The sequence below is a fragment of the Pocillopora verrucosa genome, chromosome 9, assembly GCF_036669915.1.
Source record: "Pocillopora verrucosa isolate sample1 chromosome 9, ASM3666991v2, whole genome shotgun sequence".
Lineage (NCBI taxonomy): Eukaryota > Metazoa > Cnidaria > Anthozoa > Scleractinia > Pocilloporidae > Pocillopora > Pocillopora verrucosa.
In genome coordinates, this window is record NC_089320.1 from 15,449,147 (window position 1) to 15,465,723 (window position 16,577).

General features: G+C 37.3%; 1 protein-coding gene and 1 long non-coding RNA gene across 9 annotated transcripts; one reads left to right on the forward strand and one right to left on the reverse strand.

The window, feature by feature from the left end:
* Nucleotides 1-1,056: 1,056 nt before the first annotated feature.
* Nucleotides 1,057-5,306, reverse strand: LOC131780373 (uncharacterized). 2 transcript variants are annotated; one of them, XM_066172180.1, is made up of 6 exons: nucleotides 5,213-5,306; nucleotides 4,715-4,786; nucleotides 4,020-4,328; nucleotides 3,237-3,304; nucleotides 2,348-2,525; nucleotides 1,057-1,587 (listed from the first exon to the last, which is right to left on the reverse strand). In XM_066172180.1, exons 3-6 carry the CDS (start codon nucleotides 4,084-4,086, stop codon nucleotides 1,583-1,585), a joined length of 318 nt encoding a protein of 105 aa, XP_066028277.1. In that variant the 5' UTR covers nucleotides 4,087-4,328; nucleotides 4,715-4,786; nucleotides 5,213-5,306; the 3' UTR covers nucleotides 1,057-1,582. The 2 variants fall into 2 exon arrangements, with proteins under 2 accessions (XP_066028277.1, XP_066028278.1); XM_066172181.1 differs by lacking the exon at nucleotides 4,715-4,786 and having other exon boundaries at nucleotides 5,213-5,292.
* A 3,847-nt stretch (nucleotides 5,307-9,153) lies between these two features.
* Nucleotides 9,154-16,469, forward strand: LOC131779743 (uncharacterized). Of its 7 annotated transcripts, none has more exons than XR_010718703.1 (6): nucleotides 9,154-9,312; nucleotides 9,753-9,807; nucleotides 10,497-10,592; nucleotides 11,688-11,752; nucleotides 12,681-14,571; nucleotides 16,229-16,469. It is a non-coding gene; the product is annotated as an uncharacterized lncRNA (long non-coding RNA). The 7 variants fall into 7 exon arrangements; XR_010718699.1 differs by having other exon boundaries at nucleotides 11,688-14,225; nucleotides 14,480-14,571; nucleotides 16,229-16,468; XR_010718701.1 differs by having other exon boundaries at nucleotides 11,688-13,844; nucleotides 14,480-14,571; nucleotides 16,229-16,468.
* The last annotated feature ends 108 nt before the right edge of the window (nucleotides 16,470-16,577 follow it).

The following is a 16,577-nucleotide window of genomic DNA, read 5'->3' on the forward strand; positions in this document are numbered from 1 at the left end:
TCCGCCCGAGAATGGAAGTCGATCCGCCCGACGAACAAACAGTGCATCAAATTACAAAGATTAAGCTGTTATTCCATTTTTAAATTCTCTTAGTAATGTTTGTGGATATATGCTGACCGTTTTATTAAAACAACAGTTCATTCAACCGCTGGAGTATATAACTTTTTTCGGAACTTCTGCGATCAAGAGCGAAATCATTTTTTTATGTACTAGATGGATCGAGGCCAAATATTTGAGGCAAAAATTCAGTTGTGATATAAGTATACAACTCGGATAAAAATATTAAACCAACATGTGTGAAGCATGTGTGAAAAGCAGCATACATGGAAATAAAGGGATATCACATTGTTAAAAATTGCAACATAAGGAAAGTAAAATGTAAAATTTGTCAGATTAACAGAATTTTAAAAGGTCTGCACTTACACCATCTGGCTGCAAGCTTATCCCAGTTTCTGTAGCACAAAGTTACAATCCCAGTGGATGGGAATCAAGTCCATTGCAGGTTATGCCTCCCTCCCTCCCCCCTCCCCCCTCCCCCCAGTATTTTGTCAGGCTACCTTAACAGTTCACCAGTTCCCATTTGTACTCCTGGGTGAAGAGAGGCACTGTGAGAGTTAAGTGTTTGGGCAAAAAACACAACACAATAACCCAGCAAGGTCTTGAACACAAACTTCTAAAAACATAATGAATAAATGGGGTTAGTTTCTAAAGAAACTGTGGTGCTGCATTGGTGGAAGAGTATAACAGATAATTTGGTGTTAACAACTGAGTTGAAAACGTAAATTGGCCACCATAAAGAGTTAAAAGGCTGATGTTTTAAGCATTAGCCCTTCTTCAGAGCAATAAAAAACATAGTTAAGTGCACTAACATTGTGCCATAAGGTCTTCCACATGGGCAACTGCTTTTTTCCAGTTCAATGATTATTTTGTAGAGTACAAAGTACGCATGTGTTGCCTTATACCCTTCAGTAGGAAATGAGTACAATCATGGCAGATTCAAAATGCACTTCCACTGACTAACTTACAGTTCATGAGACTGAGAAGAGATAATTTCAAAGCAAAACCATATTTTATTGAGTCAGTACGGAAAAATCACAGCCCATAGCTGGTCATAAGTACATTCTCTAACATCATGGCAGCAAATACTACTAAAAGCACTTAAGCAACTAACTTACAGTTTATGAGACTGAAAAAAACATTACTTTTCAGCTCAGCCATGGTTAATAGAAAAATCAGTACAGACAAATCACATCCAAAAGCTGGTCATAAGTACATTCTCAAACATCATGGCAGCAAATAATACTAAAAGCACTTCAGCACTTAAGCACCTAACTTACAGTTATGAGACTGAAAAAAACATTAATTTTTAGCTCAGCCATAGTTAATAGAAAAATCAGTACAGAAAAATCACAGCCAAAAGCTGGTCATAAGTACATTCTCTAAAAATCATGGCAGCAAATACTACTAAAATCACTTCTGCCACTAACCTACAGCTTGAACACAAATAAAGCATTTTAAACAACTAAATAATAAGACTTAGTAAATATTTCTTGCAGCGAAGCCACTTATAATGCACTTTGTATTAATCTGAAGAAAATAAAAAAGAAAGAATATTAATTGAGCTTGCATAGACCCCAACCCTGGATAAAAATGTGGTGTTACAAAAATAAAGCCTGCTAAGAACAGGAGTACAACCCCAAATAAGTGCCCACCCCCTTAACCATAATATCAAATAAGCACCCCTCTTGAATAAGCCCCACCCCCCTCCTCTCTCACTTTCTTAAATAGTAGGGATACAAGAAAAACCTGTTTCTATCCCCAAATCATTTACAACTTTTAAGATTAAACTACAATGGAACTGTTAAAGGGGAATAATCCATTTTACAGTTGCGCACTTGGTTGCCAAGCCTTTTAACAGGAGTGAGGCTAAGAGTGACCTTGTTATGATACAAACCTTGCTGCTTTTCAAATGTAAATTGCCTTGTTGTTATGCTAACTAGGTACTGGTCTCTATTACAGCAAGGTCACCTTCAGCCTCACTCTAAATCAAAGGCATGGCAACTATGTACACAACTGTAATATGGCCTATTAGTTTCTTTTCGGTGCCAAATTGCATGTAAGTGCTGGTGAACACAATGCACAAAGAGGGCATGAGATACAACAAAGGAAGATCTACCATAGGAAATGCCCTTACTGTGGTGCGTGTTACTGCATTTGTTGAGAGGAAGGTCTGATTTTGAAAATGGCTGGGTGTTAAATTGGCCACATCTATTGGCAATAGTCACCTAAAACCTGTCTTATTGCAAATGGGAAATAAAGAAAGGTGTTAATTATGTCAGCTACACACCATGCTTTTTTGGTTGGTCTTTTTTCCTTTTCTTAGGTTGAGGATCTGGTTCAGGTGGAATTTTCCGTTCCATCATATCCAGCACATATGAGGCAAATCTCAATGCCTCTTTAGCTTTGCCCAAAAAGGCCAAGGCTTCCTGATAGTTTGGGTAGAGTTCTCCTCTGACAATTCTCTCCTGTTTAAAAATAAAAAAAAATTCAAATTACTGGAAACCAGAGTTTCAATGCAATGAAAACCAAATGAATCAGTCTGAGTACCAAAATTTACTCAGTTTACCAGATTCTTTTGTCGCAATGTAGTGCATCTTTTCACTCAGAATTTTAGAAGTGTTGTGAGAAATTTGTAGAGCTTGGTAAGATTGGAATTAATATTAAGGCTTGGGTAGATGCTGTGCCCTTGGTGGTCAAATCAGAGCCTTTGTTGAAGCATTCATTGGGTCACTCTATAGATTCATTTTTCATTTTGGTGAGATGACTCCTCCAGTAAATTAAAAAGAAATACTTTTACAATTTTAGGTTCAAATAGACAACCATATCTATCACTTAAAATAAATAAGTAAAAGAATTAATAAAAATAGATGAATAAATAAATTCATCAAACAAAACTTATAGGTTAAAACCAATCTAAAATACAAATAAAAATAGGATCAAAAAGTATAACAATAAAAAATTAGCTATTTTAAATCAAACAGCAATACTGATAAAACTATATCTAGATACAATCTAACCTTAGTCTAGGATCGTATAACTGATACCTTTGTCCTTTGTAGTTTCATAAAGGTAATTTACTGTACCTCTAGTTTCTGATGTAAAGTAAATCTCGTAAATTTTCCAAATAACTTTACAAATCATCTATGAAATTAAATTTATAACAAACTAAACAGTACCTGAGCTTCCGTGAGTTCTTGCAACATGCCACGGCTGCGTTCGTCCGGACCGTCAGGTTTCTCCATGTCTGAATATACACAGCAAAAGATGCATTTTATCATAATAAGTTTCTTTAAGTACTTTGGATCAAACATGGAGCAATAGAGAATCCAAAAGATTGATATCTTATGTTTCTTTAATAGAAGCATCCCAAATTGTCATGAATGCCTGTGCTCCACGTTTTTCAATCAAGTGCGACCTCCACGCGACATGTCTTCAAACTTTTAATTTGTCTGGGTTATTTAAACAGGTTTCTTGCACCCATTTCATCACTTCGAACGGCTGACACGTAAAAGAAACTGAATAGGCTTTCTACAGCTATCATATTGGCCTGTATCTATGTTAATTATTTCTGTCGCCCGCTTGAATTTTCCAATTTTAGAACGCCATGCCGAACTGAGGATGTTTGTACATTTCAGCCTTCAATGTTTTTACAATTAACACCTAAACATAATATAATCTCTTGACACGCGAGGATAAGTATGCACTTGGAAAAGTACTTTTAAGGAAGCAGAAATGTTCATCGAATAGAAAAATTAAAGTTCTTTACATGCTGACGTTTTAGTTAACAAATCCCGCACGAGCAGCTACGAATGTGTCTTCGCACTTTGTTCGACAATTTTCCTTGCCGCAAACGTTCAAAAAGGATTCATTCGTTTTTCGACTTGGAATTCGACTTTAAGTGAAAAAGCGCCGACAAAATCCTTACATGCAAAAGACAAAAACAACACATGTCTGCTTACCTGTCGTCTTGAACATAACAGTGAGTCGCGGGAGTAGATAACCGGGAACTTTGGTCAATGTCATCATGTGAGCGTTTTGGAGCAGAGACTGGGAACAACTAATTTCGTTATGGCGTTTGGTCGACGGTAACTTTGTTCGACCCTTTCCTTAATCATTACTTCCACAAAACTATCTCCGTCAGCCAAGATCAATTTTGCAGTAATCGTCGGTAATTCATCGGTTAATATTGGGTCCCAATCCGGTGCAATCTAACACTGACAACAGAAGCCATAATCCTCAAGCACAGTGCGGAGTATCTCTTTCAAACCCTGTTGATGAATGAAAGTAGGTCAACATTTGACACAAAGAAGAACGAGTCAAGTTAACTGTGATCGGAACAAAGAGTGCACTGCAAATCACATTTACAATATTTTAAGAACCGAAATGATTTTACAGCCCAATGAGCACAAAGTTTGCTTAAGTGAACAAAGAGAAAAGAAACTGAATACATCTGCATTAATTATAACTGAGAAGAAGGCGATAAAGGATGCTTCTAGTTTTTAACGTGGTTTCATTTTTCTACTGATTCTACAGTGTAGGTGCTCATGCATCGTACTCCTTAGTTGATCCGCGGTTGATGGTTTTTCTCCTTCATCAACACCAAAGAGTGCTACACTACAAACGGATATGAGGCAGCTAATTACACAATACTCACCGTCTGAATTAAAGAGCACAAGGATTAGGATGGAGTTAGTTCCGTCCTTTCTTTCCTCACGGTCACCAAGTCCTAAAAGTTAAATCAATCGATACATCGATCTTCATTTCTTTCAAATTTTCAAAGCCGCAGTTCATTTAAACGTAATACATCTAAAGCTCTCCCGCTTAGAACAATAGATGCCGCGGCCACGTGCTTCTGAATTCCAAAGTTCATTCTTCCTTACTCCTCTTTTCCTACTTTCGAAGGCTATTTAATAAGTTATTTCAAAGGTAAGAAATCACTGACAGCTTTTCCAATATAATTTGGCCATCTACCAAACGCATATAGCTTTCGACGTATATACGTGATCTGAGTAAGGTAATTTCAAGTTCTCACTACTTCGGTTGGCAAGGGCTTTAAAAGGCCGTTCCAACTCAGTGCCAATGGATTGAGGATTTAGTGTTTCCTTCCAAGTCCTTATTGGGAAGTGAAGCTTCTAATGATGTCTAAACTTACCTGAAAACATTCAACAAATCCGAACAGATAAAGAACCACTTATCCTTCTTTGAATACATGTTCCTTTTTGATGACCTCAGCTCTGTGGACTTTGGGTAACCCAGGAGGCCCGCGTGAGATGAGCCACGGTCACATGATCGTCGGCGATGTCACTCAGTTGCGCTTAAGAAGCATGACGGTGATAACATAATATTATCAAGTTTTATCGCTGAGTCGTTGTCAGGTTTCATTATTTTCTTAGGGAAACATGACACTATGATCAGAAGTTTGTTTGCTGTTGAATGCCAATCTTGACAAACACAGACGTAGACACGGAAAACCTGAAAGAGAGCGTCCTGAAACAAACAATTGTGATTAGAGATTGAAACCAGACAAGAATCGTGGTCCATTTACGCACTATACAAGGTGAAGGGATGAGAATAGATACAAGCAGTATCATTCAACCAAACTGAGTGAAATTTCTAGAATGGAACTCAATGTTCTAGTTGATAAAACCTTAACTTGCGCGGGTGACGGTTCGGTGTGCACAGAGGCGATGAACCGCGAAGTCGCGAGAGGCTTGGGCTGGAAAATAGTTTTCTTCACACGGAGCTTCGCCGCACACAGAATCGTAAAACGATATAAGAAGCCTCGCCCTGGGTGGAATTTTGATTCAGTGGACATTCCGCAAAAAATGACCCACCTTAGCTGAATTGGGGGCTGAAAAGTTCTATTAGAAAACGTCTTAAATTTTATTTTGTAAACTTTACAAATCTTTTCCTGACTTTCATATTCTTGTAATCCGGTGTGGTGTTTTTCTTTAACAGTTTCAATACCATTCGGTTTTTTCGGTTTTTTTCAATTTTTTGCAATCTTTACTTTTTTTGACGTCAAGTCTTTGCGTGGAACAGCAGCGGCATGGAAGTTATCATACATTTTAAAATGTACAGAGAAATGCGCGCGCCGTGATTGGTCAGAACAAGTTCCTTGTATTTCCACAAACCACGCGCCTTACGTCACACGAGTGCACTGTTGAGATATAATGCACGCAGCCTACGTCATCGGTACGAGCACACGCAATTCAAGATTCATTTTATAAAAGAAATAAGAAAATTTGTTCCTCCAGCATTGTTGAGTTACATAAGCACTTAGGAATTTTGAAGAACACTCGAGAAGTGCGCGTTCTTATATAACTAAACAGTGCACTCGTCGCGTTTTTTATTTTCTTTAATATTTCTAGTTATCCACCCATGAGTAGTTGAGGTTAACTATTGAAATTCATTGCTGTAGAAGTTTCTCTCGACTTCCTTCTTTTCCTACCATTGAATACTTGTTTTTCTTTCCCTTTTTGTGCTGAGGGGTTAGTCTAGAAACACGATGTTTTAACCAACCCAAATACTGCAATCTGAACGGCTAAGCAACTCGCTATCTATTCCACAACAGGCAGTGAGTGGGATGAGTGGACCCACGGTTGGTGATTATTAACAAAAACAACGGTACAGAAACACGAGCCGGTCTGTCATGGTGTAAAGTTTTGAAAGACGAATAGATTTACCAGATTATACACTCCAGATTCAGTGTGTATGCTAGTCGATTCAGACTTCAACTTTCACGCGATAAAAATTTCGAGTTCATAGACCTATTGCTGAGTAACAATCGAACACAGGAAATACTAAAAACGTACGAGGTACTAACGTAACAATCGATCCCACGACGAAACTGGTGATGCGTGAGATACTACCCTGCAAATGTCATTGTGCGTTCGGTCAAGACAACCTTTTTAAATTAGAACAATATTATTAAATTGTTTTTTGCTTTTCGTGTTTTCAAGATTTTAAGCCGCCGTTTGGCAATTTAATTTGCACCACATTAACTATAATGTGCGCTGTTGTACCTCTCTTGTGCATTGTATTACATGAACACTGCATTTCTCTCAGCTCATCACAAATGAAAAAATCTTTTTATGTATAATATTATAAGAGGGATCTGAGGGTGGGGGAGACACTTTGAAAGTAGCTTACAGAATAGAACACTGAGAATGCGCGAGATACGAACGTAACAATGGAATACAGCAGAAAAAAGAATGCGCGAGATACTACTAACGTAACAGTAGAATGCAACAGAAAACTAAGAATGCGCGAGATACTTACGTAACAATCCATCACAGGCGAAAACCAATAATTTGCGAGATATTGACGTAAAGATCCATCACATGAGAAAGCTAGGAGTGCGCAAGGTACTAGCCCTTTAACTCCCAGATCAAATTTGTAATTCTCCTAAATGTCAATCATACAATTCTTATAATATTAGCTCAAAGAAATTAGTACTGGATCAACTTATTATCCCTAAATTGATATTTTGCTATATTCTTATTACTTACCTGGTTGACATTGTATCGATATCGTAAAGAGAAATTCTGTCTTGGTCACTCATGGGAGTTAAAGGGCTAAAGTAACAATCGACTACAGGAGAAAACTGAGAATGTGCTTGAGGATCTGTTACGTATTATTAACATGGCAACGCTAGAGCACAAGAGAGAACAGCGATCTTTTACACTGTTGTATAAATGTGTTAATAACAACGGTCCAAAGTACATTAAGGAGTTTTTTTAGCGTTAGAGAAACGCAATACCAATCTTAGTGGTAATGGTATTAATTTATGTGCGCTAAATTAAACCTCAACTATATAAAAAGTCATTTACTTACATCAGTACGAAGCTTTGTACCAGTCTAGTCTGCCTTCAAGTGTGAAACAGGCCATCTGTTGCCCATTCAAAAGCCTGGTCTTCACTAGCGACACAAGCCTAAGCGTAAGCACAAACCCAAGCATAACTCTCATTTCACCGTAAAAAATGGCCTCGACGCAAGCATAGACACAAGCGCAAGCACAAGGATTGAATTATTTTTTTTTTGTGCTAGTGCTTGTGCTTTTCGACGTGGCATATAAACTTTATGCTTGCGTTTGTGCTTTTGTCTGTGCTTGCGTCGCTAGCGAAAACCAGGCTTAAGAGTAGACTTAGAACATTAGACTTTAAATTTTTTGCTTTCCTAACTCCACCATTATTTTATCAGATTTTAAATTTCACTGTATATATTTGATTTTTAGTGTTGATATTTAGTTGATAGTTAATTAGTTACAATGTATTAGATTATGGTAAATTTTTAAGCTTTGTATTTTCAACTCTGTAAATTACGTGAATCTTTATATTTTAAGAATATAGGCGTACGTATTTTGAACGAGCTCGTACAGTACCTAGACGTTACGTGTCTAAATAAAGTGTTGTTTTTATTGTATTGTTGATTGTTGTTGTATGTACGAGATACGAACGTAACAATTGAATGAAGAGAAAAATGAGAATACGCGAGATGCTAATGTAACAACGGAATACAGGAGAAAAATGAGAACGCGCGAGATAACGTAACAATGGATTAGTGGAGAGAACTGAGAATGTACGCGATACTGACGTAACACGCGATACTGACGTAACACGCGATACTGACGTAACACGCGATACTGACGTAACGATGGGAATACAAATGAAAACTGAGAATACGCGAGATACTAACGTAATAACTGAATACAGAAGTAAACTGAGAATGTACGAGATAGTGACCTAACAATCGCTCACATGAAGAATGTATTAAATAATAATTGTAAGTGTTTCAAACTTGTTTCAAAAATATCTATTTATCAGTTAATTTTCTATTTTCGTAGTTAGTGTTTCCTCGGATGCCATTTATCGATAAAAATCAATTTGAATTTTTATTCATAGTATTAACATTACATGTTCAAGAACTCAAAAGGAAATGCCTTTCCCCGTCACTGTAGTCTTTCCAAGGGCATGCAGTAGAGAGACTACTTAAGTTGATTGAGTACCGCCTTGGGACACAGTTTCGTTCCCAGGGGATATAGCGGCATTTCTGAAAACCGAGAAGTTCCTGGGACCAAAGCTTCGTTGCACACTCGTTTTACCAGAGCATGTTCTATATTTCTGGCGTTTTAAAGATCTTTCTTGCCATTTTTCCGACGTAAGCTCACTTTTCTTGAAGGCTCGAGGCAGGATAAGATGCAGAAGTGTACAGAGACTTGAATTATAGGAAGTCTTGTTTACTTCTCACATGGTAAGACTTACGCACCTTTTCAAAGAAAAATTGAAGCTCAGCTGCAAGTTTAAGGCTACATAGGTGTTCATTGAGCTCTAAAGGGGTTCTTCTACATTTACGGATGCATAAAAGCTGTGATTTATTTCTTTGTTATGAATTGTGATAAAGAAATATTATAGACTTGTAAACTCTACATCTTCGATTCGAAAATTAATATATAAGCAGGCAAAAGTAAAAACTTTAATTGACAATATTATATTATTCATTTTTAGACATGCAGTAGAATTACAAAACTGGTTTCATCCATCTAAGGCTACATGAATTACAACTGACAGGTTAAGGTGCTTCCTGGAAATTCCCTTTCCCCCATGGATGGTTTTTTGTGTAATCCCCAGCCCCCTGGAACTTCCATAAATATATACTTAATAAGTGATCTCTGCCCTCATAATTTTCAACAGAGTAATTATGGACCCCCGACCTCTTTGGAGATTCAAAACAGTCTGTTATTTAAAGGTCAGTAAACTCATTCAGGTGATTTTTTATCACTTAACTCCTTCCTCAGCTCCTTAAGAAAAGCTTTCCAGGGACAAGCATCAATATTGAGAGTAAAAAATAGCGTAAAAGAAACAAAGCATCATAAAAAAAATTTTGTTTGAGGTAAACTTATGAACATGATATGATCACTGAATAAAAATTATCAGCTTCTGGATAATTTTAGGTCTTTTCCCTGAAGATTTCCAAAACATTTGAGTTTACTAAGGAGGTCAATTCAGATTTTGTCTCCTTGGCATGGAGTATAACTGATTGTTTATCATCAAGTTCCTATCTGCCAGGGGCAGTAATATTTTTTGAAACCTGATGGAATGACCCACTGACTGATTGATTGACTGACAGACTGATTGATTGACAAACCAACTGATTGAGTGATTGACCAACTAATTGACTCCCTTCCAGAATATGGTGTGTGACGACAACAGAAAGAAGAGGGTTTTTTGTGCGACAGACTGTAGCAAAAAATAGTAGCTCCCTACATTTCTTCAAGGATATCTTCAGGGAAAAGAGTTGAATTATCCATTGGCTGATAATTTTACTCGAGATAATCATATTATTTTCATATCACTTTACATTAAACTATCTAGTAGAATTCTCAAAATTGTTCTCAAAAACTTAGTGGAAGTGCGTCATTGTTTATATTCATTCAGGAGCAAACAAAGCTAAAATGATGACAAAAAGGAAACAGACAGAAGGTTGATGTTTTTGATCCTCTAGGAAGAAATGGCAATGAATTATTCAGGAAGGTAAGCAAAATTATTTAAAGGCCTGTTTCTGTAATATATCGAGAAAAAGGAAAATAGGCTGGCAGATCAAGATAGATTTTGCCTAGAGATGTATAAATTTGTAGACATTTCCTCTTTGTTCCCAAATTACTCTCAAGAATTTTTAAGAAATTGCTACATATTATGCTTCAAAGATTAAGGCCCAGGCTTCAGATTTTTCTTTTTTAAACAATTTAGTGGACTGGGTTGGGGATTTTGGATTGTATTGAGGACAATAATTGAGATACAGATTTTAAAACAATACTATGCACAATACTATGCATATGTAAAACAAAATACAGTAAACATTGTCATTCTATTACAATTACATCTAGTGCCCTAAAGTGATTGATTGCTCCAGTGATGAATTGAATTCATTATCACTTACTGTTAGCATTTGGGTTTATTTATAGTGGAGTAAATTTTTTTCAGGAAAAACTTTTGCGGTACTTTTTTTTTTGCTGAAACTATTTTCTTGTAATCACGGGAAAAAACCACAAAAACTGCAAAATTAACCCTTCAACTCTCATGAGTGACTAAGACTGAATTTCTCCTTACAATTTCAATACAATATCAAGCAGACAAGTGGTGAGAATAAAGAAAAATATTGACTAGGAGATTATTAGTTGATCCAATACCAAATTCTCTAAGCTAGCATCACAAGAACTATATGGCAGACAGTAAGGAGAATTACTAATGAGATCTTGGGAGTTAAAGAGTTAAGAAACTGCAAAACTTTCGTGCCACATGGGCAAGCTGTTTTAGCATGTAGTATAATGCTGTTGCAAAAAAACTTTTGCAATGATAAATTTTTGGAATCTAGCCACACAACATATGTTGAAATTTTGAAAATATTTTTAACTTGGTGTCAATCTTCAGAGAATTTTGTCTTCAAATCTATTAACAGATATAAGGTTATATTTCATAATTTGTTGTTAGTTGCATTTTCCTTAGTCAAATACAAGTTAAAGCCACTCAAACAAGTTTTTTTTATATAACTTGCAAGAACATTTATTTTGATATTTCAAAGTTTATACAACTAGAATTTGAAGTAGGATTGTTGTTGTTTTTTTATAGGTGAAAGACTTCTAGAGAAGTAGAGCCCAATCCTGCAATAGCCACTCTGTACCTGAGAGAATTTGGTATTATGGGAGTTAAAGGGTTAAACTTATGTAAACCACCTTAAATCTCTTTTTGTTGTTGTTTAGGAGTACCTTATTATAGGAAACTAACAATGAACTTCTTAAATGCAGTTTTAATTGAATTGCATTCATTAAATGCACCTTAATTAAAGTGGATCTCAATTAAGATCAAAACATTTTACGTCATTGTTGTTTTATAGCACCTTTTTTTCAATAACGAAACCTCACCTGCTCATCACTTCACTGTCAATGCCTTGTAGTCACTGTCTGACAATTCTTCTTGGACTGTCTTTTGTATTGATCTGTTTCCTTGGAGGGATTGCTAATTTCTTCAGTCTTTCTTATTAGAATTTATATGCCCTGTTCATCCAAGGGAGGATTAAGCAGTCACCCTGTATTAGGTAGTCACCCAGTGTTAAGCAGTCACCCAGGATTAAGCAGTCACCCTGTATTAAGTAGTCACCCCATGTTAAGCATTCACCCAGGATTAAGCAGTTACCCTGTATTAAGTAGTCACTCCCTTGTTAAGTATTCACCCAGGATTAAGCAGTCACCCTGAATTAAGTAGTCACTCCCTTGTTAAGCAGTCACCCAGGATTAAGCAGTCACCCTGTATTAAGTAGTCACCCTGTGTTAAGCAGTCACCCAGGATTAAGCAGTCACCCAGGATTAAGCAGTCACCCAGTATTAAGTAGTCACCCCATGTTAAGCAGTCACCCAGGATTAAGCAGTCACCCAGTATTAAGTAGTCACCCCGTGTTAAGCAGTCGCCCAGGATTAAGTGGTCAGCTGTCAAAGTCCCAATTTTATACCAATTATGGCATTTTTTAATGTTTTTTTACATTACCCCTATTCTTTGACACCTGTACTAAATGGTCACCCTGCTTAATACAGGTCTGACTGTATTAACCTTAACACTTCTTTCTAGGATGAGGGGTGTTGTTCTGCCTCTTTCTCTGGATTTGTATTCATGGATCTGATATAGGTAATGATTTGAGTTAAACAAAAAGATGATGCAGTTCAAGTGATAAGCCTGAAATATGTACACAAAATACATTTCAACGTTTTTTCTCCTTCTCTGTAGAGTAAGTGAGTTTAGATTAAGTAGGGAATTCAGGAAAGGTTACTGAGGGCTGACCCACATTGGAGTCAGTTTCACCCAAGAAATCTGTCTTCATACACTAAACAGAGAGTGGACCTTATACGAGAAAATATGGGTGACTAAGATCTGACCCACAAAGAAGTCAGATTGTCACTAAATAAATCTCTTCCTTAGTCTTGAATCTGTAATGTAAAGACTTAGTCTCTCAAAAAAGAGGAAAAGGAATTTCCATGAGTGTGTTGAATGTTTTGGCCACATGACTGTCTTTACATGCTGAACAGAGAGTGGACTTTATACAAGAGATTGCTGACCAAGAGCTGATCCACATTGGAGTCAGACTATCACCAACAAATCTCTTCCATAGTCTTAATCTGTGATGCAAAGACTTGGTCCCACAAAAAAGAGGAAAAGGAATTGCAGTGAGTGAGTTGAATGTTTTGGCCACTGGACTGTCTTAATGCGCTGAACAGAGGGTGGACTTTGTACAAGAGATAGGTGACTAAAAGCTGAGCCACGAAGGAGTCAGAATATCACCCAACAAATCTCTTCCTTAGTCTTAATCTGTGATGCAAAGATTTGGTCCCACAAAAAAGAGGAAAAGGAAATGTATTGAGCGTGTCAAATGTTTTGGCCACTGGACTGTCTTTTTACGCTGAACAGAGAGAGGACTTTGTACAAGAGATGGTTAACTAAAGATGACCCTTAAAGGAGTCAGAATGTCACCCAACAAATCTCTTCCTTAGTCTTAATCTGTGATGCAAAGACTTGGTCCCACAAAAAAGAGGAAAAGGAATTGCAGAGAGTGAGTTAAATGTTTCGGCCACTGGACTGTCTTTATACGCTGAACAGAGAGTGGACTTTGTACAAGAGATGGGTGACTAAAAGCTGACACTCAAAGGAGTCAGACTGTCACCCAAAAAATCTCTTCCTTAGTCTTAAATCTGTGATGCAAAGACTTGGTCCACCCAAAGAAGAGGAAAAGGAATTGCAGTGAGTGAGTTTAAATGTTTTGGCCACTGGACTGTCTTTATGCGCTGAACAGAAGGTGGACTTTGTGCAAGAGATGGGTGACTAAAAGCTGACCCAAAAAGGAGTCAGACTATCACCTAACAAATCTCCTCCTTAGTCTTAATCTGTGATGCAAAGACTAGGTTCCACAGAAAAAAAGGAATAGGAAATGTAGTGAGTGTGTGAAATGTTTCGGCTACTGGACTGTCTTTATACGCTGAACAGAGAGTGGACTTTATACAAGAGATGGTTGACTAAAGGTGACCCTCAAAGGAGTCAGACTGTCACCCAGCAAATCTCTTCCTTAGTCTTAATCTGTGATGCAAAGACTTGGTCCCACAAAAAAGAGGAAAAGGAATTGCAGTGAGTGAGTTGAATGTTTCAGCCTCTGAACTGTCTCTATACGCAGAACAGAGAGTGGACTTTGTGCAAGAGATTGGTGACTAAAGGTCGATCCACAAAGGCGCAGTTAGTTTCACCAAATAAGCATATCAAAAAAAGGATTAGAAGATTACCCCTTTTTAAAAATTGCGTCACGCGTCAATAGTTATGGAGTTGTCAAATATTTTCTTTTTAAAAAAGTTGGTTAATTTTTTATTCTTTCATTCTTGACACAGGACCCAAGGAAGAGTCCAAATATCGTCTATATTCAAACGTCTTGAATCGTAGCGGATAACTGGACGCTGATCAACTTCAGGAGATGCTAATGGTAAATACTTCGTTATTTTCAGATTGCTGCATGATCCAATTTAAGCAGAAGCAAACAACAAAAACATAATAACTTATTTCATTATCTCTAAGCTTCTATTTGATTTCCTCGCTACAATTGACGGATCTTTTTAGGTACATGACAGAGCTGGTTTTTTTACACCGGCCGATCAGAATTTACTGTACAATTTACTGAATCTTTTCGCAGGGGAGCCGGTGTGGAGGGGGGGGGGGAGATGGGGGACTGAAACGAAAAGTTCTTGAAACGCTGCGAGTTAAATTTGGACATTTTACGGCTCGAGCACAACTCTTTTACGAAATCTCCCACAACAGACATGTCACCTCGCAACTTGCTTACAGAAGAATGATTCATTTTTCTGCATGCCAGTTCCTTCTCACTGCTCAGTTGAGAGTTCAAAATAAAAAACCGAGAAAACTCAGAGACTTTAAACATTATGGGAGTATTTAGACACCTCGACGTTATATTTTAGGGTAATAGGTCTTTAGATTATGGGCCAAGGAATACCTTACAGCTCTAAATAGGTTCAAAGACGATTGGTCTTTTTTAAGTCACCAATTGTTGGGAGGCGAATTCTTTCCGTTTTGGACTAGTCTCCGTAACGCACCCCTCTGGTAAATACCGGCGAATCAAATCGCCGGGATGTGGTATGCGATGGCGCGATTGGCAGATCGAGTCGCCCAGTGTGGAACTGTTGGAGGAGATAAAGAGTAATCGATAGAGCTAGGGCGATTTGAAGGATGGGTCAATCTCTAAGATCGTATGTCTTCACATTCCTGTCAATCTTGTCGTTAGTGTAGTTGTTGGTCGTTAGTGTGTCAATATAGCACTTCAGTCTCTGTACTTTCAGCTTTAGTTTACTTCCAGTAAAAAAGAACTTGGAGGGACCCCCCCCCCCTTGGTTCATCATTTCCACTAGTTTCATTATAATGGACATAAATCAAGGGGCATCGTCAAGGTATTTTGAATCGTGTTTTAGCGGCGCCCAAAATTGTCTCAAATTTGTATCAAACTACAGAATTTCAATTGAGTAATTTAGATAAACACCAAACATTAAAAATTTGATGAATTGAATATAAACTTATTAGGAGCAGCAATGACAAAGAATAGAGACGACTCGAAAAGGTTTCCAAAAAAAATATGGGCTAAATTTTTCAAGAAACGGTAACTGTGTCTTGGCGCCTCTTTTAACCATAGTGTGGATATCTTGAGAAATGTACTGATTTTTTTTCCATGACGAATACTACATACAACATTACCAAAATATTCCGTTGCCACCAATGTCGTGGTTTTTTTATGATTTTGGAAGAGATTAATGGGGTTTATGATTTTATTCGAGATAGCGGCCGTCTGTCGCCAATAAACGTTGCTTTTGATGAATAAGCTACTTTTGGGAGGATCTGACTTTTCATCTCCTTTAATGTGGTTAAGAGGCAATCAATCAAACCAAGAGACACTTTTATGCTCCGCTATTAAGATAAAGAAAACTTTATTGAATACGGCTCGTTACTACAGTACAGGAAAGCATTATCATTTCAATGTAGAGTATTTTAGTTATTTACGGTTGATAGATATTCTTACGGCGTTCATGTCGAGTTCTAGCTCACTTTTTATTCACACCATTATCTTTTTTTTCCAGGTAAAACAGATTTCAAAAGAAGGACGGATAAACGTGAAAAATGACCACATCAAGGAAAAATGTCACCCTTGGAAGGAACCAAAAATTGGGGGTCGATCCGCCACCGTCCCCCACCACACCCACCTCTTATAAACAGTTTTTTAAATATTGATAAAAGTTGTCTACTTTGTGGTAACAACATCTTTTAATACGCATGTGTATTTAGACAAACATTTTCTTACACTAAACGCATGCGTTTGAAATAAATGTTATTACCACAAGGTAGGTAGCTTTTACAAACACTAAGAAAACTGTCTGTTAGAGGTGGGTGTGGTGGGGGACGGTGGACGGGGAAATTGGTCCACTTTTT

What these genes read in the sequence shown, in the direction of transcription:
- LOC131780373 (XM_066172180.1), bottom strand. Translation starts at nt 4,086, where the DNA reads ATGATGACATTGACCAAAGTTCCCGGTTATCTACTCCCGCGACTCACT. An exon ending in TGTTATGTTCAAGACGACAG is followed by an intron (nt 3,305 to 4,019) that starts GTAAGCAGACAT and finishes GTGTATATTCAG; the next exon opens with ACATGGAGAAACCTGACGGT. An exon ending in AAGAACTCACGGAAGCTCAG is followed by an intron (nt 2,526 to 3,236) that starts GTACTGTTTAGT and finishes ATTTTTAAACAG; the next exon opens with GAGAGAATTGTCAGAGGAGA.